Raw genomic sequence first — 23,198 nt, forward strand, 5'->3', positions numbered from 1 at the left:
CGGGCTCAGAATAGACCGGAAACTATTCTTTTACCGTTCTGTTTTAATTTCACAATAAAGTTATTAGTAATAATTTGTTTTGATATTATTGTTTTGTATTAACTACTAGACCGCTGGGTCATGTTAAGACCATCTTTTATGTGTTGCTGTGGGTTTTTTCCATCGCTTTTGTGTTACAAATATCAAAACAATAACTAAATATATCCGTCGGAAACCAAACCGGAAACAGCCCTATAAACCACATACTGGTTATAGCATGTTATTACACGTTTAGAGTAATTGCAATGTAGGTATAAATTGTGTTGCTTTTTAATGATATATAACCCGTAACCAAGAAACTGAATCCAAAGTTCAGATGTTGATAAACCGAGACACTCAAAGTGAAACTCAGATAACAATTCAGTGGATAGATTTGAACTAAACTTGAATATTCTGCACAGCTTTTGTAGAAAATGCCTCTTAAAATAAATAATAAAATAATAAAATATTAAGCATAACATTAACCATCAAGAAGTTTGGTGAAGAAAAATGAATTAGGCGTTACTCTATTTGCATCATACTCTGCATGAGGCTGTCAATGATTTACAGATGTTGTCCTGTTAGAGACAACGCTACATTCAACAGGTAAGTGTTCTCCGATTTATTAACATTTAATACATAAGATAAAATAGATGAAAAACCTATTTCATGAAAAATCAGAATATTGAGTTTTGGTGAACCACAATTTTAGATTAGAACAGATAACAAAATGTGTTTCATAAGTTTGTGTCCGAGTGAAAACTGCAGGCTTGGTGATGGTCATAACACTTAACTGGTTTTTGTGTGCAGAGAGTCTTTAGTTAGATGAAGGTACCGGGGGTATTGGATTTGTAACATGGCTACTATAGTGTGACATCATTATCATTATAGAGGATATAATATAATTAAATAGTAATTTTTCTTTTTATTATATGTAAATAATATCTGTAATGAGATGCAATTTTCTACCTATCATATGTATGCTGATGACACTATTGTATATTCATGTGCTCCTTCTCTGGATATGGCCGTTTCCAATTTAAAATCTGATGTTATCACGCTGCAGCATGCACTTCTTGATTCCAAACTGCTATTGAACAGTAAGAAAACCAAAGCAATGCTTTTTGCTCCCAAGACAGCGTCCTCCTGCCTCTCCATTGACACCCTTGATGGCATCTCTGTTGAGTTTGTCGATACATATGTGGCGTTTGGAAACTACTTAGGACCCCAAAACAGAGACTGACACAAATAAAGTTTCAATGTGTTTAATAAAGAAAGCTAGTCCAAGGCAGGTCCTGAAGACAGGGAACCGGTTGGCTGCAGAAAGGTCCAAAAATAAAGCAGAGGGAAAACGTCCCAGGCAAAAGCCCAAAAAGTTGCTCAAAAACTGCAAAGTGAACAAAACTAGACTCAAGCCTGCAGAAAGGCACTCTGGATCGTCGAACAGCATTTAATTCTCTGGCAGAGAAGTGAGGTGAGGGCCAGGCTCTAAGAGCAGGTTGATTAGGTGAGTGGGAACAGGTGTGCCTCATCTGCAGCCAGGAGAATACCAGCCACGCCCCCTGTCACACACCAGCCCTGCAGAGAAGGAGAGACAGAGGCCCTTTCTCATTTCTCTAACTCCCCTCCTCGATTCCTATCCTCGACTCCTATCCTCGAGACTTAGTCCCGCCCACAGGAGATGCGAGCGGAGGAGCCGAGGAGGGGAACCGAGGAGAGAGGAGGGGAAACAGCAGGTGGTTAGAGAAATGAGAACTCCTCTCCTCTGAGCGGTCATTTTAAAGAGACGTCCATTAATGATGACAGGAGTCACAGCAGCCCTCTGTCTGATGGACAGATGTGTTCATGACCACTTATATATTTACTTTGAATTCATTCACAGTGCGGTATAATGAGACAATAACAGGCTACAGATGCGGACACATACATACACCCACCCACCCACCCACCCACCCACACACACACACACACACACACACACACACACACACACACACACACACACACACACACACACACACACACACACACACACACACACACACACACACACACACACACACACACACACACACACACACACACACACGTAGGCCTATATATTTATATAAATATATACAATTTCAGAATCAAACAGAGCACTCTCATAATAACGTGACACTATCAGAGACTGGATATCTCCCCCCCCCCTCTCTGGTCGCTAGCTACAATGAGGAAAATAAATTACAGGCCAAAAGTTTTATTTACAAGTATTAAAAGTAAGCAGAGGACACCAAACCAACGGAGACCTGTCTGTCCGCTGCATCTACGCACACACTGTGCCACACACACCTACAGCTCCTAAAGCATAATCAGGCTACAGCCGTTGTGTATTTTATTATGTGAAGCACTAAATGGTTTTAGAAAAATATCGACTCTTTGTTTGTAGATATCTACTAAATTAAATCAAATAAAGAGAGTAGGCCTGTTATACTGAGTGATATATATTATACACACTGCTCTGCTTTCTGCACGGACCTCACAGCTGTTCTCACTGTAAACATCGCGTCGCGATGAGAGCAGTTAATAAAATAATATCCAGGGGATGCATGCAGAGCTGTCATTGGCTGAGATAAGTCCGGCCGTGCGTCACGACTCTTTGAAACATCTCTGTTCCCGGAAATGCATCCACGAAGGAGCCGTGGAGGACCGTGGAGGACCCATCAGTGTCTCCTCGGTTAGAGCTCCTCCAGAGAGCCTCCTCGACGCTCGATCCTCGGTCCTCGAAGTGCATTTAGAGAAATTAGATGTCCTTCAACATGGCGCGCTGAAATTCATTTCCGGGTCACTACCGGAGGACCGAGGAGTCGAGGAGTCGAGGAGGGGGATTTGATGAAATGAGAAAAAGGGCCAGAGTAGTGAGGGGTAAAAGGAGCAAACAACAGGAAACAACACAACAACAACAAAAAACCCATGCATAAACATAACAACATACAAATATCCGGGCTTTTGGTTGGACAGTAATCTGAACTTCAAACACCATATTGAAGTTCTAACAAAGAAATTGAAATTCATTCTTGGCTTCCATTTCAGACTTAAATGTTGTTTTTCATCTTCATCCCGTAAAAGGTTGGTCTCTGGCTTATCCCTGTCCCAGCTGGACTACGGTGATACCATTTATAGATTTAGAGATAGATCCCACTGTTTTGGCCAAACTTAACCCACTCTACCATGCTGCACTGCGTTATATATCAAATGGACTCTATAGACTCATCATTGCACACTCTACAGCCTAACTGGATGGTCCTCACTTAGTATGCGTAGGATACAGCACTGTTTTTTATTAATGTATAAATATGGAAGCAAACAAGAGACAGAAGTATTTGAATTTGATCAGACACCAAATTTATAGCAATGAAAATAATTACTTTGAAAATTATGTATCTGAATTGTTTTGCTCCGAATTTACTTATGTGAAATCAAAATGTAACAATTCAAGTTAAAACAATTTGAAGAGTCAAATTCAGATCCCAAAAATTCAAGTGAAAAAAATTTGAATGCACAATTCCGGTGTATAAAATTCGAGGTCGAAAATGTCGGAGTTTAAAATTTGATGTCCAAAATAGAGTGGCGAAGTCCCTCCCCTTCCGGGGGACCTCCATGGGCAACATGTTCACATCAAAGCTCCGATTCTCCTCGTGTCTCTCTGAGTCCTGACTCTCCATTGCTACAGAAGTTTCCCTTACAGGTGGGGCTTAAAAGAAGGGAGGAAAATGTAATTTCCCAGATGAGAATAGGTCATACAGGTCTCAATCATACTTTAAGTATAATAGGAAAGCATCCAACCGGAAAGTGTATACACTGTAGCCTGCCAGAAACTGTTGAGCATGTTTTACTGCTTTGCAGGAAATATCCCAGCTAGCGGGGAACGTTCTCACAACTTTGGCTAACGTTACCTATTGGTTCTAACAAGGTTTTAAAGAAACGTTTTAATCTGATGTTCAAAGAACCTTTTTAGGATGTTTATTTGTTCAAATAATGTTCCTATAAGGTTTAAGGTTAACTAAGACATAACGTTTTAACTGCCACATTCAGAGGATGTTTTGAGGATGTTATTGAGGCCTGAGATGACAAAGTTTTTTTATAAAACGTTCCTTTAATGTGATACGTTAACAAAGGTGGAACATTTTGCCTGCAACATTCTAAGGATGTGTTTTGGGCGTTGTTGGGTAACACATTAAAGATGTTCTTTATAAAACGTTCCCTCAATGTGACATGATAACAATTGAAGAACATTCTCCAAGACACATTCTGAAAATGTTTTCAGGATGTTATTCTTTTTTTATAAAACGTTGCTGTTATGGCAAATATTAACACGGTCATGGTCAACGTCAGATTTATTTCTAGAGCGCTTTAAAAAACAAAGTTGTTGCATTTGTCTGAAAAGGATGTTTTAAAAAAAATCTGATGTCACCAGGCATGTCTGAGTTCCCAGCTAGACATTTTTGGTTCTAAAAACATTCTGAAAATGTTACCATTCATTGTTCTAGGAATGGTTTCATCGAGAAGTTTTATTTTGGTTCCTAGAATGTAGCCTACTTCTGAAAGGTAGGATAACGTTCTCTAAAAACATTCTTAAAATGTTTGGTGATAACATTGTTCGAACATTATACCCCAAGTGTTTTTGTTGTTTATACACATATCTCTATTGTCATATGGATCGAATAACACTTAGAAAACCAAAGACAGACATATAGAAGAACTGGGGTTACCTACTGTAACCCAGCTTCTATGAGTATAGGCGCAGCCCTCTAAGGCTATCCCTATTGGGTAATCCCTCCTGCACGTGTGCAGCACTGACAAACTTAATCCACGCCCACCTATGACGTGGGCCCCATCTCCGGGCTCACTTCCGTATAAATAGGAAGTAGGCCCTACCATCTACTCCCACACAAACAGCTTTTCTTCAGCTATTCGCGGAGCCAGTGGGGCCCGACCCTTAGAGGGCTGCGCCTATACTCATAGAAGCTGGGTTACAGTACGTAACCCCAGTTCTATATCGTATAAGGCTTCGCCCTCTAAGGCTATCGCTATTGGGTTGGGCGAAGCAGGATGTAGTCTACGCTCCAGTGGTTCCGTCCGTTACCAGAACCACAAAACACACCTACTCAGTTAATAACCCATGTCCATTTCATCCTGCGTAAATGGAGCATCACATTCCCAGGGAATATAGCATTTAAAAAATGAATATTCTCCATCAGGGAACGAGGGTAGGCTTACTTAGGCTACCTGTCGTTTATAAAAAGTAGAGACCGAGTCTCATTTAATAAAACGATCAAGAGAGGGGAAAAAGGGCAGCTCTCTAAGTGCTTACAGGCAGGAGAGAGGGCACGCAATTAAAAACCTCGACATTACTCATTCTGACAGGCTATTCAGTACTGAATGTGTCAGAGAGGAATGGGAGACATCCCTCAAATAAAAACGAATAAAAGAACAGGGTGAAGACCAAGATGCAGCAGTGCAAATGTCTTCCACTGTCATTCCTCCGTGCAACGCCGTAGAGGTTGAAACTCCTCTGGTGCTGTGCGCTTTAATGTTCTCCGGGGGATCCAACCCAGCGGAGACATACGCCTGTGACACAGCCTCACATAACCAGTGTGACAGGCGCAGTGTAGATAGAGGCTGCCCTAATGAGCGCTCTCTATAATGTACAAACAGACGCTGGGATTTGCGTAAAGCAGCCGTGCGTGCAATATAGCATGCCAGCGCACGCACGGGCAGAGGAGATGAGAAGTGGCTTCTTCCTCCGATGTGTGAGGAGGGGGAAAGAAGCCCTTCAAGGTTATCACTCTTGATCTAAAAGAGCTTGTGATCACCTTTGGCATAAACACCGGGTTCGGGCGCAAAACAGCTGAGCTGCCCCTTTGATCTGGAGACATGACGGAGCCACCGAGAGAGCAGACAAGTCACTCACCCTTTTAGCTGATGTCAGAGCTAAGAGCAGAGCTAATTTGGCTGACAAGAACTTCAGGGGAACCTGATCTAATGGTTCAAATGGAGCTTTACCCAGTGCGTGCAGCACTACAGCCAAATCCCATTGAGGCGCTAAAGCGCGTGATACCGGTCTGAGTCTCTGTACTCCTCGTAGAAAACGTTTTGTCAGAGGGTGACTAAACACCGTGCTGATCTCAAAACCTACGTGGCATGAAGAAATGGCAGCGGCATATGTTTTTATCGTGCTATAGGCCAAATTCCTGTCCAGCGAGAGCTGGAGGAATGACAGCACGTGAGGCAGGGGACACGTAACGGGGTCAAAGCCTTTCCCTACACACCAACGCTGGAATGCTGTCCATTTGGCTGTGTAAGACACCCTGGTGGACGCGGCCCTAGATCCCTGAATAGTACTCACAACATCTTTAGAGAAGCCAAGCCTCTCTAAGTGTTCCCGCTCAGGGGTCATGCCCACAAACGTTGGCCTAATATTGGGTGACTGCTGATTGCTCCCTCCACCTGGGAGAGAGCATCCCCCCGCCACGGAATTTCCCACGGTCTCCCTGACAGCATCCGCTGTATGCAGGGAAACCAGGACGCTCCCGTGCGCTCCGGGGCTATTAAGACCGCTATCAGCTGCTCCTCCTGCACTCGGTCCAGGAACCGAGGGATCAGAGGGACTGGTGGGAAAGCGTACAGTAACACCCTGGGCCAAGGTCTGTGCGCGAACGCATCCACCCCCAGAGGGGGGTGATCCTACCTTCTCAGGGAGAACCAGAGAGCACATTGCGTGTTCCCGCGTGCAGCGAACAGATCCACCTCCGCTCTCCCGCTCTCCCGAACCTGCTCCACACCTGGGAGACCAGCTCGGGGTGGAGGCTCCAGTCCCCAGGTCGAGGACCTCCTCTGGAAATGAGGTCTGCCCCTCTGTTCAGCTCGCTTGGAATATATACTGCTCTGACAGAGAGTACGTGTGTGCGCGCCCAGCACAACAGCCTCCTGGCTGTGTCCAGCAGCTGCGCTGATCGTACACCTCCCTGACGATTTATGTATGCTGCCGCTGCTTTGTTGTCCGTTCGAATCAACACATGATGATTCCACAGCAACGGGGCGAAGTGCTGGATTACTCTCCATATGGCGAGTAATTCCAGCGCGTTTATATGAAGGGACATGTGAGGCGGCCACTGTCCCCCCACTGCCTGCGACATGCATGTTCCTCCCCACCCTGAGAGCGATGCGTCAATAAACACTGAGGTGTGTGACGTCACTCTGCCAAGGGGAACCCCCTCTGACAGGACGTGGGATAGATAGATATAGATGGATAGATAGAGGGAAATTAAGACACAAGAAATAAACAGTCCAAAATATTTCGGAAATAGAAATAAAATAGATACACTTGATGACTCACTTTATGGTCTTCGATTTGACACTCTATCCGTTAAATCTCTTCTTTTAGCTCTCTCATTGTCTTGTGTTGTTACATTTCCTCAGATAAATAGAAACATTTCATGCAATGTACTTATTATGAAGCCTTTAACCCACCATTGACAGAGATGGTGACACTGTGGCTCCTTTCTCCTCCGTCAGCCTCACACCAGTAATCTCCACTATAGGCTCATTTAATGGTGCAGTATAGTACGGGGGTCCTCTCACTACAAGTGGAAATAAACTCCCCAGCATCCCTGATCCCTCTCAGCTGAGTGGAGCCGTCGAGACCCTCGCAGTGAAAGGAGACAGACTCCTCTTCAAAGACCTGCAGTCGGGTTGGAACGATACGGAAAGCTGCTTCTGATTGAAAAACAAATATTAAAACTCACTGGAAAAGTCTGACATGAATCACGTATCAATACAAATGCAGCCCGTAGTGATATTCCCTCTCAATGTGCACAGTTAGTGTAACAAGTCCTGCTTACCGTTGTTCTGAACATGTGCACCGAGGATAATAAGCATCACTGAACAGACCAAGGAAGGAAACTGAGTATGAACCATTATCTCTTTTATTAGTTAGTCTATAAACTGGAATAAGTCAAACTCACACGGTGTGAAGCAGAGAGCTGTGACCTCCATGTTGACTTCCTGCTGAATGGCTGAGCATCAGACTGAAATACATGTAGATGAACACCTCCTCTTCCTGTTCAGCTTGTTTCTGAACACACACGTGACACTGTGTGTTTCTGCTCAGTGCTGTGAGGCTGATCTGAAAGTATTCATGACTTTCAGTGTTTCAATGCTTTTGCAGAAACATGCCTACATGTGTTCTGTTGAATGGGTTGAATAAAAACGGCCTACTTAATAAAACTTCTGGGTGTTTTACTCCACCTTTATCATAGCACAGAGATCAAGGTTGCTTGTCTTGATTATGGTTTAGTCTTGATATGGACAGTATAGGCCTTACGTAAGCCGGGCTGCTAGTGGTAGCCATGTTGCTAAGGATACAAGAACAAGATATTAGGCTCACAAAATCCTTTTTAAAAAATCCTTTTATATACAGAGTGTTTGTGAATCTCTCCTTAAGCACTTTTAAGTTGTGTAAAGTCTTGTGAATTGCATCTTTGTTTATTGGTTTGTTCAGTTTTATCGGTTTTATCGGTTTTACCTTTTATCGTTGTAGCTACCTTTAAGTTTTGTTGTATTTAAATTGTAGAGCTTTGTTAAGACATAAAGAAGATATTTTTATTATTGTTCATATACAAAACAAAAGACAAAAAATATGTTATCAAGGTTTGCAGGCAGACATGTAATAATATGAATGCACAGGTCAGCATAAACATGTAAAATGTTTGCAGGATCTATGATCTATGATCTATGCTCTCAATGGGACCAATCTGGTTAAATAAAGGTTTGAAATGAAATGAAATGAAAAACGGACCCTTGCTGTTGCCGTGGCGTTACATTTCCCAGCTCGGTCGGGCGGTGCTATGACTCAAGCCTCCCATCTATCACCGGATGGCCTCAGGTCCGGACTCTCGTCAGGCATTTCAAGTTTGGAGCAGACCAGACACATTTTGGTTGACACATATAAATCCTAAAAAAGTGTGTGTTGTGCCTTGACCTACTATATATATATATTAGGGATGTGCATCTCCATCACTGAGGCCGATATAATGCGCATTTTGATCCGTTGCCACGATACGATACATTATCGATACATTTGAAACACCAGGCGATATGATACGATTCACCCCTGTTGCGATACAGTTCGATACGATTTGATTCAACATTATGCGATTCGGGGCGATACGATGCAACACGATGCAAAATAAAGATACTTCAATATGGTACGACAGAGGGTTTTTGTTGTATTCCTCATATGCAGCAAATCATACATTAACAAAAAAGTGCTTTACATATTTGGTTCTCTCTACTAGCACTGCACATCATGCTGTTTCTTTTTTACCTTTTTGACCTTAAACTCTCCAGAGTAGGCTACAGTACAATGTTATAACACCTCACAGTTAAACAATGTAAGGATGCATTGCCCAGGATTAACAATGTGCAAATAACAGCTACCATAGAGCAATGCCCATACAGCTGCCAGCCTGATGTGCTTCACACTCATCCATAGGCTGACTCACCAGTGGGCAGAAAGCACTGGTTTCTATACGAACAATAAAGAAAATAATCTTTCACAAACAGGTCTATCATAACTGCTTACAGTGAGGAAGACATTTAAACTGTGATTGGAAGTCACAGGCTGCTGTAAACTAAACACCTCTCTCTGACAGAACACCTCACTCAGTGATTGAACTCATATGTCTAACTTTCAGGTTTCTCTTCTCAGCCGAAGACCCCACGTCGCCTCTATATGTGCGTCGCTAAGTTCCTCAAACTACTTGTGTACTTTAAAGCGACACAGCATCGTTTACAATTTGCGATTTTTCAAGTTGACCGTCTTTCTTGAACAATCCGAAGTGTTGCCAAACGTTTGATTTGTAGGTATTTTTCGGTGCGCTGTGTTTCTCTTTCTCCTCGACTTCCGTGTGTGTTGATAACTGAGACTCTCGGCCTCCGTAGTGCGAAGCAGAGATCAAAGATCGTCTCTGCTGAGCGTTGACAAGATGAGGGGATTTTATAAGAATGAATCGTTTTTTTACCGATGAAAAGACGCTACTCAATCGATGCATGGTGAGTTCAACCCAAACTGTAGCCGATGTGCACTCTTTCAACCGGTGCACATTCGCATCTTCAACGTTTATGCCGGTGCACCGATGCGAATCAATGAATCTTAACATCTCTAATATATATATATATATATATATATATATATATATACCTTATCGTACGAGCTATCAATAACATCACATTTGATTAGGTGGTATTCAGTAGAGAATTGAAATTTTTACGAATATGTAAAAGTTAGCTAAACACGCAGGACAATTGTATTTTTCCCAAAATAGCCGACTTCCTGAGGGGCGGGGCTAAAGAAAGTCAATTAGTAATAGAGAGGCGAAGTCCCTCCCCTTCCGGGAGCCTCCATGGGACCCCGGAAGCGGAAAATTATACATTAAAGTCAATGGAGAGAGAAAAGTTATCTTTTGATCCCGTTTGAATTGTGCCACGAATGACACATATGATGTTTGTCAATCTTAAACAATCATTTCCATGCAAAAAAAGTCACAGTTTGTCGTAAAAATGCTGAAATATAAGACTATGAATAATACGCAACTAGAAAGACTACAAATCCCAAATGCATTCTGGGTCGCGTAAGTGATGTCATAGGCGATAATGCTCCAAGACTGGTTGTGACTCGCAAAGCAAAGAGGAAGAAGAAAACTGATTTATTCCCTCCAATAAATATAAGAGATTGCTCCAATAAATTCACTTTTACAAGATGCCTGTGTGCTTTGTACGAGGTTGTAATCACAAAAGAGATCATACCACTTGCTCGTTCTATCGCTTCCCGTCTGATGAAAGGACCAGGAGTCGTCGGACCAAACATATCAGGTAATATACATGTTTTGCATGGAACATAGTCAAGTTAGCTACCTAGCTAGTAGCGAGCATGTTAGTTAGCATTATATTACATTACTTAGCCTTGTCATTTGTATTAGCCTTAACATGAAGTAAACCAAAATGTTAAACAGTAAGAGTAGTCATGATGGTAAGTATTTTGTGAAACATTTGAAGAGTAGCCTATCGCCCCCTCCACCAGGTGCTAAGGGGGCGGGAGGTAGGCTAACGCCACATTAGTATCAGCGATCTTTTCTACTTAATGCTATCTGCACAAATGGTTAACATTGACCATTAAAAGATCAGGCAGTTCAGGGAGAGTCGAAGGAAGGAAGGCAGGCAGCTTTGCATGACATTCTTCTGGACGTTTTTCATTGTGATGATAGTGAGAGTGAGTCAATCTGTTTGTTGGAAAGACAGTAGTTGAGTGATTACTGAGAGAAAATTATTAAAAGAGATAATTATTCAGTGTTGTTACTTTAAAGTGTTGTTGCTGACCTTTTTCTCTTTTATTTTCTTTACCTCACCTGTAACTGCTGAGACCCTGAGGAACATGCACACTGGTCTGACCTGCTCTGGCAACCTGATTTCCACTGTACGTAATAGTATTTGGTTATGGTATATTATTTATATACATCAAAGGCACAATGCACCCCTCAGAGACACACATGTATTGAGTGGGATATTTTGCATTGGTCATGTGAAATCATCTTTACCTACTAGAAAACTGTAGGAGCGGCAACTTGTTTTGAAATTGAATTTTTAATATCCGATAATAAAGTTGATCTGTTTTCTTTATTCTTCTCTCTTCCCAGCTCCATCCATCACCCTTCTCTGTTCCTACAGGTCCTGCTTGCTAATCAATATTCATATTTTTTTACACAATTACAAATAAAGTCAATGTATTGTATGACATGAAGTTGTGCTTCATTCTGAGTCAATAATAAATTCATTCTGCCTTCAGCTGCAAAATTATTGTGGACTGCACCGACATCCATGTAGCTGCCCCCCAGTACGATGAACCAAGCAAAGTTGACATACTCAACATACAGCTGTGCTCTTAAGTTTACATGAAGAATTTGTGAAATATTGGTAATAACAGGTTTAAATGATTATTAGTAATTAATTATATAATTTTCTCATCGTAGATGAGCAGACAGGGAGCAGATGAGAAAAGCAGAATATGCAGCTGCCATTTTCCACATGGAAAAGAGAAAGGGCCAAGTGTATTTGAGTGGACAAAAGAGAAATCCCAAATACGAAAAATAAAATTATACAATTTACAGATATGTATACAAATAAATATATATCCTATATACACCATCATGTATAATGATGGTGTATGATGTAGAAGGAAGTGTGGTAGATAACAAGTAAATATAGTTACATACAGATCCATGTTACAGCAAAAGATGGAATAACTAAGAAGCACGCAGTATAATAATAATTACACGCAACAATTAAATAACTGCTCAGCATCTCCACCACAATACCAATCTGCTGTGTCCTGTTTTCCTCCCCTCTGCATAACACCCCATCACACATACGAAACACAACGCAGAGTCCGAGGGTGTTAAGAGTATGTTTATTTAAATGTCCTCCTCTCTACTGGCCAACACAGGGAGCATATGCTGGGTGTAGAATTGTTCCAGGAGGAGGAGATTTCCATGCCATGCAGGGTCTTTGGGGATGGGGATGATGATCCCCTCCATCGTGGTCCACAGCAGCAGAGACTCGGGTCTGTGATGTGCAGCTGTTATATAATATACAATACATTTTTTTGAAAAACATTTGATCAAAAAATAAGGATTTGGTCAGGATCTAGAGTCAGTGTGTAGTTTATTAATTAATCAATGCTCTCTACATTAGGAAAACACATACCAGTGTACGTGAGGGAGTCACACACAGCTGTGCCTAGATAACCAAACAAATTGACAACAGGGATGCAAACTCATCAGGTATGAAAAAGGTGACAAGGATCCGAGCCCCCTGACTCCATAGAATATCGGCTTTAAAATGAGGAATAACAGAGGATTTTAGCAGTCAGAACAACTAAAGCAGCAGTGTTAATATTAACAGAAACGCCATAGAGTCACATCTAATAGAAATATATAAAAAGCATTTATTTTAATTGTGTAGCAGTCAGTTTATAATTTTGGCAGCACTGTTGAGCATTTTGAAAATGTATTTTCATGCCTCTGTGCAAGGCTTAGTCTTTCTATCTTTATAGCCACTGGTGTAAAGTAACTAAGTTCATAAACTCAACAAGTACTATACTTGGGCACAATTTTGAGATACTTGTACTTTACTTAAGTATTTCAATGTTTTGCTACTTTGTACTTCTACTCCACTACAGTTCAGAGGTAAATGGTGTACTTTTACTCCACTACATGTATGTAATACCTTTAGTTACTTTACAGATGTGGATGAATGATGTGAAATATAATCAAGTGTTAAATCAGACTTTAGTTCCACCTGGAGTAAATCCAAAAGCTACCCTGCCTGCAGTATACAAAGTCATTCAAACTAGCTGCACCTTTACCAGCTTTGATAACACTTTAATGATCAGTCATTATAAAACATATCATATTATTCTGAAATGGACCAATCTGCAAAATGACTACTTTTACTGTCGCTACTTTCACTATATTTTGATAATAATACTTTTCTACTTTTACTTGAGGAACATTTGGAATGCAGGACTTTTACTGTAACAGAGTATTCCTACACTCTGGGACTTCTACTTTTACTCAAGTACAAGAACCTGAGTACTTCTACTTTTAATCAATTACAAGATACTTATACCACCTCTGTTTATAGCCTATGAAAAAAACGATTAGAAAACGAAGGCTAAAGCTAACGTTAGCAGATAGTGACAATGTGTGCTAGTTGGCTAGCTCAACGATAATATTGCGACGGGAAAAAAAAACTTTTCAGTGCACATCACGCTCTGCCGCTCCGACAGGGAGCTCTACTGTGAACACCTGAACGGCCCGTTCTAACAGCTGTTCACCAGCGGTCCAGTCTGTGCCACAGTGACTCCGGACGCACAGTTAATATTAACGAACGCACCGTAGGTAATGTAGCTGCTGAAGCTAGACCATCATCGCCGAGCAGCAGAGGCTTATTATACATCATGAGCAGAGCCGACAGGCAGGAAGACTCGAGCACACAGCTCGCGCTTCATTATAATATATAAAAAAAAAGCTCGCGGCCGCACATTAATCCGGGTCCCAGACTCCCTCCCATACCCCAAAAATATTTTTATTGCAGATCTACAGGAATCACAAAAACGACCTATTTTGGATTAAAAACGGAGAATTTCGCCGAAAGGTGACAAGTTTGCATCCCTGGACAAGATAACCAAAATCCTTGAATCTACACACAGCAAATAAACTCAAATGACACAACGAGATGTAAAAAGGAGATCACACATATAGTCGATATAGAACTGGCCGCTTCAATCTGAAGAGCAACTAAAACAAAACACGGGAGTGTATCTTGTTCTTGTGAACACTAATGTTATCCACAGCATACACAGACACCACAAAGTTCTTAAGGAGAACACTAGTTGCTAAAACAAAACACGTTAGTGTACCTTGTTAGCTAGCTGACATTAACCTTAAACATTGCACTCATATTACTCACTGAAACCTTGTAAAGCCGGTCCCGCATGCTGGCTCTTACAGAACCGCTCCCTTTCGTGTATGTACAGCTCTCAACATGCCCAGACTTGTAGTGATTTTCACCTCGTTTTATACTTTTTCGCCTCATTCTGAAAGAAACAGGTGAAATTTACTAACGTGACAGCCATCTTTGTGATGGTGATGCGTATTGTGCGAGACCAGAGACCTGTAGTTCACTGAGCGGTTTCACACAAAAAAAATTGTAACTTCACAGTTTTACGACACATTTTTATTTTTTTGACTTGCAAAATGTTCTTTTAATTTGACAAACATCATATGTGTCATTCGTGGCACAATTCAAACGGGATCGAAAGATGACTTTTCTCTCTCCATTGACGTCAATGTATAATTTTCCGCTTCTGGGGTCCCATGGGTCGGAAGTAGATGGGCGGGACTTCGTCTCTCTATATGTTTGCAATGACACAAGCAATGTGTGTGTACAATTGTGAGCATATCGGATAAACTCTATGTGAATACCACACATTAGGGGGGTATTCTATTGAGCTATTTTTACCACAAATGCAATAATATTTAGGTCATGGATTGTCACATGTGTTTCTGAACAGTCAACATAACAGAAGTTTTGATTAACGCGGGCCATGTTTTCTGACTGACCTTGCTAATTATTTATTGAAACATGTCTGACCCTCCTCCGAGTAACAACTTTGGTGTTGATAGACTCACATTCAAAATTAAAGTAAATATGATTGTGTTTTTCACATTGTGCTAATTAGCAACACATCTAAGTAGGCAGAGCTTATGGGTTCCTGAGGCTTTTTTGTAGAGCAGGCCGAGCCAGATATGTGTGCAAAATGTTAGGTAAATCGGACTTAGGTTGCACGCTTGGTACGTTTTCAAAAAATGTGATTTTCATAGGTGGCGCTAACGAGCACAGGGGCAACTGTTAACCCATTCACTGCAGAACGTCTGTGTCAAATTATACTGTAGAGGGATCAAACCATGGGAAAGGCCTCAAAAACACATTCTCATTAGAGAATAATAATAATATGAATACTCATAATCTCTTCAAGAACGCCCTAATTAAGCTGTTTGATTTCAGCCAGTGTGGACCAGAGAAACAAGTCCTGCTCTGCCCCCTGCAGCAAGAACACAGATGTTACACCTGCCTCATAAACACTCCTCTCCTACAAAGTTGACAAGGAATCAAAGAACCATGTTTATTGCTCCTGAGGTTTAATTGCAGCTATATTCTTTATACTAAGTTACCTGGCAACGGGCTCAAAGTCCAGAAAAGTGAAACTTAATAGGAATCTGAAAATGAAAATGTTAATCATTAGTGAATTATTGAAGTCAAAGCTTTTCAGACATCTTGAAACAGGTACGGCAGCTTGTGAATTTATTTTGTTATACATGTTTTAACTTATATTTTAGAAACCAGGCCATACAAATAGTTTGTAGAATATACAAAATGTCTTTACATAGCCTTTGTGTTGGCTCAAATGCTTTATACACATTTAAACGTTAAATTCTGTTCTGATCTGGGAGCGGTGTCCTTACACGCAAAACTGAAACGCCAACCTCAATGTACAGGGTATGAGAAAGAAAGTCCTTCTATGTTTGACACAAAAACGGATTTAATCTTTATACAGATACAGAAATACTATTTATAGTTATTATAAGGTCTAAGTCTAACCTGATGCAGTTTTAAAACATGACCTTCTGAATTACACTACTGTGTTTGTTCTGATTTGTTTTGTCTTATTTTTTATTGTGTTACATATTTAACTAATCTACAACTGCATTTCCACTGCCTTTCAGACCTTTATCTTTGAAGGAGCACCGACAAGGTTTTTACCTGTTCACCCATTTCTGGACTTTGACCCATACTAGGTACTCAAATATAGGATATTATTTAAATCCTGTTTTTATACACTGTATTTACTGGTTTATTTTCAGAGCTGCAGGATGCTTCTCCAGACTGACAGACTGTCCTCTCAGTTTCCACTCAGACATCTCAGTGTTTTGGTTTTCCATCTGCTCCTCACACACTCCTGTAGAGGTAACACACACACCAATACAGTCATGAACTCACATGAGCCTTTTGGATTGAATGCATACAAAATGATTTGTGCATTGATATATGTTATTAAATGTTAAGATTGCTATTGAGTAAGTTTGTTAAATACAGGCGCCAACCCAAGGTCTGAAATGTTCATTAAATATCCAGCAGAGGACGACTGCTCTGTTTTCAAAAATAAATCATATTGTATAGAAGTGTATGAGAGGATTAGCATACTAGGACCTGATGTATTACCTTAGTGAATATCTTCCTGGTGAGTTTGTGGTCTCAAGCTTTAGTTAGAAGTGTTCCTCTTGTGGTCCTACTCAAAGTAAATAGACGATTAAGAAAAATACGCTTTAGGAAAGCTCATCAATAAGGTGTCTCAACAGCTTTGAGCAATACTTTTAAATGTTCAAAATAAACAAAACTTTATTAAAACACATCCATTTCTTTCCAGGTCAGTCTCAGTTAATGGGTCCTCCTCAGCCTATAGTGGCAACACTTGGACATGATGTGATTTTGCCGTGTCACCTGGAGCCTGAGGATTTATGGCCTTTTCGAGGTCCTGACAGACTGTTACTGTTACTGCAGACACGTTGGAGTGGACGAGATCCGACTTAAACCCAATATTTGTCAACGTGTTGCGTGCTGGTCAGGACCTCGAAAAGGCCATAAATCCTTCCTACAAAGGGAGAACCTCGCTGTTCAGAGATGAGCTGAAGCATGGAAACATTTCACTGAAACTCTCCAAAGTACAACTCTCTGATCTGGGAACGTATACATGTGATATTCCTCTAAAGCATAAACAATCGTCTGTTAAGCTAGTTTTAGGTAAGTACACTCACAGTTTGTGTTCATGGTGGAGTTTGGTGTATGCTTTGTCAATGATGCAGTATTTAACTTTCATAACCTTTAGAACGACCTAACGACCTAACGGCAACCAGTCAGCGTTATTCATGGTTACCAACATTTAAGTATTTGAATATCATCACGCTACATAATCATATTGTAAAGCTATAAAAAAGCAGAGAGCTTTTAAAAACGTGCAGAATTCAATAAATGCATTTATGCAGGAACGGGCAATGGGAATTTAGTTAGTTATTGGCCTTGCACATATTTCAATTTGCTAATATTTTATTGTTCATTCTTGGCAAAGTGTCAGTATTTTGCTCTCACTGACACTGCTGTTTTAAACATTTATCTTCCTTCAGCATCCGGTCCTCCCTCTCCGCCTGTCATCAGTTTATCAGGGCTGGACGGTCAGAGTGGAGGAGTGGTGCTGCAGTGTGAGTCTGCAGGCTGGTATCCGGAGCCTAAGGTGTTGTGGCTGGACGCTGAGGGAAAGCTCCTCTCTGCTGGACCTCCAGAGACAGTCAGAGGTCCTGATGACCTCTATACTGTCAGCAGCAGAGTGACTGTGGAGAAGAGACCCAGCAACAGCTTCACCTGCAGAGTCCAGCACCACAACACCGACACACACACAGACACACTTCCATGTTCCAGGTAGACAAAATATTAATTTAGCATGTTTTATTCTCCAATAGCTGCTGTTCAATTTGTATAGGATGCTCTGTGTTTTATCATTTCAGATGATTTCTTTAAGCTCCAGTCCAGTTCTTCTTCCCATATTATTGGTCTGGTCGTCAGTTTGACTGTTTGCATTCTGTTAATGCTGGCTGTTTCTTTCTTCTCTCTGTGGAGAGAACACATATTCAGTAAGTCACTAACAGTCTGGTGATTTGATTCAGTTTGGTTAATTAAAGGAGCCCTATTAAGCTGAGTGCTGTATGTTCTGTAGGTCTGTGTGCATGTAAATTGTCTGCAAAGACTACAATATCTCCCACAAACTGCTGTTCTTTCAGGTTGAATCTAAAGAGTCTGAGCTGCAGGATCTCCATGCAGAGAAACAGAGGAACGAGAAGGAGCTGCAGAGCCTGAAGGGAGATCTGGAGAACAAGAACAGAGAGGTTCACCTCTTCATCTTTGAACTTTAATGTTCATGTGAATAGAGAGATAGACATTGGGTTCATTGACCCCTCTCATGAGATCATCTGTAAACCTGCAGACAGTCAGGAAGCTGTTTGAGAAACTCAATCATCACCATGTTTAGGACCCACTGCACTGAAGATACTCTTTAATGAGGTACTCGTCTGTCTCTACATGTCCTTCTCCTTCCCCAGATGGAGAAAGCTCAAAAAGACTCTCCTTCCAAATATAATTTGGGAAGTTGGCCTGAGATTTATATAATATGCAATATATAAAATATACAGTATACATTTTTTTAATGTACAACATTAAGTACAACCACAACATAAAGTGAATTTTACTTACTGTGATAAGTCTGTTTAAAAGGCTGATATGTTCAGAAATGATAATAAGAATGGATTCCTTTCCAGATAGAGACCGGCACAGTTTTATGAAAGCAGAAGAATCAGTAGCAAGAATATAAATATGTCGATTAAATACCTTGGAGGAACCTTTTCAAACACCTGAAACAAAAGTTACAATAGGAAATGTGTCATTGAAAAGCAGAATTTAGGTAATTTACAGATATATATTATATATAATATGTTCAGTTATTTATCCGGGTCATTGTACATGTCTTTATATAATCCAGTTTAGCAAAGAAGATAAACTGCAGAAGAAGAAGGATAAAGTTGAACAGGAAGTGGAGAACCTTCAGAAGAAGCTGGAGGCCCAACAGGAGAAAACAGACACCAAAACCAAAGAGGTTTCTGATATTTTACTGAACTCTGGGCTGAAGTCCTGAGTGTAAACTGTAACTAATCGACCCGGCCCTTACATGTAGAATGGTATCAATGATAAAACATGTCTCTCTCTCTCCTCTCAGGTTGAAGTGAAGGAAGCTGAAGTCCAGCAGCTCCAGGAGGAGGGTCAGAGGATGGAGACCAGCCTGCAGACCCTGATGGAGGAAGTGGAGGTTTGGAGCATCCTGGTTACCTCTGAGGATAATCATTAATACATTTGTTGAATTGTTTATGTGTACTTACAACTTTATTGTTTATATTTTAAAGATATGTGTAATTTTAAGCTTTAAAAAACAGGACACGTTAAACTGATTTTATAACCGTAAACCCAGCTTTGGTTCCCTCCATGTTTGCAGTCTTCTCCCTTCTCTTTGATGGCACATTGCCTCGTCTGTACTGCTCTAATGTGGTTTGTGGTGTGTGTGTGTGTGTGTGTGTGTGTGTGTGTGTGTGTGTGTGTGTGTGTGTGCATGCGTGCGTGCCTGCGAGCGTTTGTGTGTGTGCGGGTGTGTGTGTGTGTGTGTGTGTGTGTGTGTGTGTGTGTGTGTGTGTGCGTGCGTGCCTGCGAGCGTGCGTGCGTGCGTGTGTGTGTGTGTGTGTGTGTGTGTGTGTACTGATGATCTAAAGATCTCCCTTTTCTTCACAGTTGGAAAGAAGCCTAGCTGCTGAAGCCAAGTCTCCTTCCTCTTCTTCAGTAAATTAATGTTTTCTGACATAAAGCTGATTTATCATCACTGGCTTTAAAACAGCTGCTGTGGAAAAGTGTGAATGAGTCATTTAGCTGAAGATGATATTTGATATTTGTCATGTTTTGATTTGTTCAGTTCCCCAAAAAGAAACACTTCTGTAATCTCTCCTCTCTCTTTCAGTTAAAACGGCCGATGGTTTCCAGACAGAAGTTTGAGGAGGAGCAGCAGAGGAAGGAAGGAGCTCAGAAAGAAGTTCACGTCCTGAATGAGAAGCTGCAGAAAGAGACCAGAGAGGTTTGTGTTGTTTTCTCTTCTGAAAGTCATTCACTGTGACCTTACTCCTGCTTGTGATCGATAAGAGGTGATGTGACTAATGAACCAAATCATCAGTTCAAAATGAGGAAAAGCTGAATGTATATTTATTTATCATTTATTAAGACTATTGAACAGCTGAAGGAGGCACGGGGTAAGGAGAAAGATACACATCTACTGTTGAAGCTAATGTATCAATAAAATACACAAATTCACTTATTTGATATATTCATGTATTCTGCTGGTTGTTCCTCACTCTTCTGACACACAGAGACAGCTCTGTGACTTGTCTCCGTCTGAAAGTCCAGCTATAAAGAGTTTATCTGGAGGTTTCTCTTCTTCTGTCTGTGTCTCCTCTCAGGTGGAGAGACTACACACTGATCTCCAGAGACTCAGAGAGGAGAAGGAGAGGAGGGAAGAGGAGCTGAAGAAGGAGAGACTAAAGGCTGATCTCCAGAGAGGAGGAGAGGAGAAGAGGAAGAGCGAGGAGGAGATGACACAGATACAAAAGGTTAATCGTGTATTCATAATAACAATGATTATTTTAATCCTAGTAGTTGTTTTAAGTTTAAATCTCATAAGTAATGCTTCATTTTACCTCAAGCTTATTTAAATGTGTTTCCAATGTGGCAGCAAAAAGAGTCAGCATATTTTAAAATGTAATAAAGCAACCGGTTTAATCGACTTTGAAAGCTATTGTGTTTTTAAAAACGTTCATAAAGTCCAATCAGGGACATTTCAAATAAATGTAAATGCATTGTGTCTGACTTTAATCAAAGGAAACAGTTCAAATCAACTTCTGTGTGTTTTTCAGCAAGCAGACCAAAAAGCAGCTGAACTAGGGAGGGTTCAGAACGAGCTGAAGGAGACACAGAGTCTACTGGAGATCCAGAGAAATGAGAACAGCCAGCTGAAGAGAGAGGTACACACACACACACACACACACACACACACACACACACACACACACACACACACACACACACACACACACACACACACACACACACACACACACACACACACACACACACACACACACACACACACACACACACACTGCTGTTTTCTCTCTAACTGTATTCCTCAGTCCTCTCTGTGTTGATGTCTGTTGGTGTAATAGATTACATTTCCTCCTGTGATTACTTCCTGTGAACTCAGTGAGAAAACTTCATCCTAAATATCTGAACATCATCAGCTGATTCATCCGGACATTATCATCATGAGTTCATTATCTCACCTCTCATCTGCTGAAGCTCTCATCCTACATCACTGTTCCTTTGCTTCTCTCCTCAGAACTGCTGGAGGAGAAGAACAGCAGAGAGGAAGCTGAGAAAGAAGTGAAGGAAGAGGTACACACACACACACACACACACACACACACACACACACACACACACACACACACACACACACACACACACACACACACACACACACACACACACACACACACACACACACACACACACACACACACACACACACACACACTGCGATAAATCAGTGTAAAGATCTTAGTTGAGTATTTTTCAATGTGTATTGTGTGTATTGTCTCCCTCTCAGGCACAAGCTGTGAAATGATTCCAATGATTCTAACACTGACCTGGAGTGGAAGGATCTGAAGTCATGGAGCTCTGGAGACAAACTGCAGTTCACCCTCTACAGCAAAACTGGAGAGATCCAGTATAAACACTGTGTGACAATTGCTGAAATATTTTAACTACCCTTTTTCCTGCTCTCATTGTGCTCATCTTACCCTGCTTTTATCAACAGTTGCAAATATACTTCTGCTCACTGTCTGCCTAGCAACAAATAGCTGGAGTCCATTTGAACTTGTCCTCGTGTTGTGATGTGTGTCAAGCTGATCTGTTTTAATTATATGATGTTTTGAACCCAAAACCAGATAAGTTAGTTTTGTTGACTGAAAACACGTTGAAATGATTTCTGTTCAAATAAACAGTTTTTCTCTTTCAGTCTACAGTCTTGTTTCTCTGAGGCTCACAGCCGTCCTTTGAGCTATAAGCCAAAGTTAGCATGCTAACAATCTAGCAGGTATTACCACGTTCAAACCTCAACATTATATGATATGCTATAAATTACTTGTTTCTATAAATCCTCCTGAAGGCCTCTTTACATATGCATTCATTTATTTATACAGACACGTCTGAGAAGCTGAAAGTATCTGGAGGCTAAAATAAAACTCAGAACAACATACCCTCAGCTCGCCTTTTAAAATAAATGCATGCGTCAGTCAGTACCTCTGTGGTTTTTAACTTTGTCTTGAGTGTGAGAAAGTCTAACAGCTGCTGCTCGTACCATCATGAGACACAGAGAAGTTACACACCTCACACTCAACCTGAGCAAAAGAAGAGATCAAACGCTGAAGAAGTGATAATGTCCTCGGCTCGTGGTGTTCTTTGTCTTGATGACCAAACTGTCTCTGACCTTTTTACATGAGTTATTTCTGTGTGACCCTGAGTTTCCCACAATGCAGCAGTCCCACCAGCAGCAACAGCAGAGCCACCATCACTACGGTGAACACAGTCCTTAAGACGAGGAGGACGTATAGAGAGTGATCCGAGGAGGGACACGTCTCTCTGTGAACAGCTGCAAACACAACACAACGTGAATATATATATAATCCAGAAACTCCAGATATATCCCCCAAATGTTAGCTTTAATGCAATATCTCACCTCTGCCAGTCAGCCAGCTCTCTGGTGATTCTCCACCGTCAGAGATGCTGCACTTGTAGAGTCCTTCATCAGATTTAGAAACTCT

General features: G+C 41.1%; 1 protein-coding gene and 1 long non-coding RNA gene across 13 annotated transcripts; one reads left to right on the plus strand and one right to left on the minus strand.

The window, feature by feature from the left end:
- Window positions 1-608: 608 nt before the first annotated feature.
- Window positions 609-22,392, plus strand: LOC307032034 (uncharacterized protein). Of its 12 annotated transcripts, XM_079669711.1 has the most exons (15): window positions 15,945-15,963; window positions 16,404-16,475; window positions 16,542-16,644; window positions 17,105-17,478; window positions 17,859-18,150; window positions 18,237-18,362; window positions 18,510-18,868; window positions 19,264-19,378; window positions 19,499-19,588; window positions 20,062-20,109; window positions 20,285-20,398; window positions 20,778-20,927; window positions 21,231-21,338; window positions 21,713-21,756; window positions 21,983-22,392. In XM_079669711.1, the coding sequence occupies exons 7-15, from the start codon at window positions 18,828-18,830 to the stop codon at window positions 21,993-21,995; spliced, it is 723 nt and encodes a 240-aa protein (XP_079525837.1). In that variant the 5' UTR covers window positions 15,945-15,963; window positions 16,404-16,475; window positions 16,542-16,644; window positions 17,105-17,478; window positions 17,859-18,150; window positions 18,237-18,362; window positions 18,510-18,827; the 3' UTR covers window positions 21,996-22,392. The 12 variants fall into 12 exon arrangements, with proteins under 12 accessions (XP_079525840.1, XP_079525837.1, XP_079525839.1 ...); XM_079669714.1 differs by lacking the exons at window positions 15,945-15,963; window positions 16,404-16,475 and adding an exon at window positions 609-624; XM_079669713.1 differs by having other exon boundaries at window positions 16,542-17,478.
- On the minus strand, window positions 1,353-8,047 carry LOC307030928. Its single transcript, XR_013805828.1, has 3 exons — window positions 7,902-8,047; window positions 7,531-7,776; window positions 1,353-1,596 (listed from the first exon to the last, which is right to left on the minus strand). It is a non-coding gene; the product is annotated as an uncharacterized lncRNA (long non-coding RNA).
- Window positions 22,393-23,198: the final 806 nt, after the last annotated feature.

This window comes from Notothenia rossii (genome assembly GCF_949606895.1).
Source record: "Notothenia rossii genome assembly, chromosome: 3".
Taxonomy (NCBI): Eukaryota; Metazoa; Chordata; class Actinopteri; order Perciformes; family Nototheniidae; genus Notothenia; species Notothenia rossii.

Bases quoted from the DNA above. Each gene is read 5' to 3' on its own strand.
- LOC307032034 (XM_079669714.1), top strand. From the start codon at position 18,828: ATGGAGAAAGCTCAAAAAGACTCTCCTTCCAAATATAATTT. The intron at 19,589-20,061 runs GTTTGGAGCATC...TTTTCTTCACAG, and splicing joins CCCTGATGGAGGAAGTGGAG to TTGGAAAGAAGCCTAGCTGC. The intron at 20,110-20,284 runs GTAAATTAATGT...TCTCTCTTTCAG, and splicing joins AGTCTCCTTCCTCTTCTTCA to TTAAAACGGCCGATGGTTTC.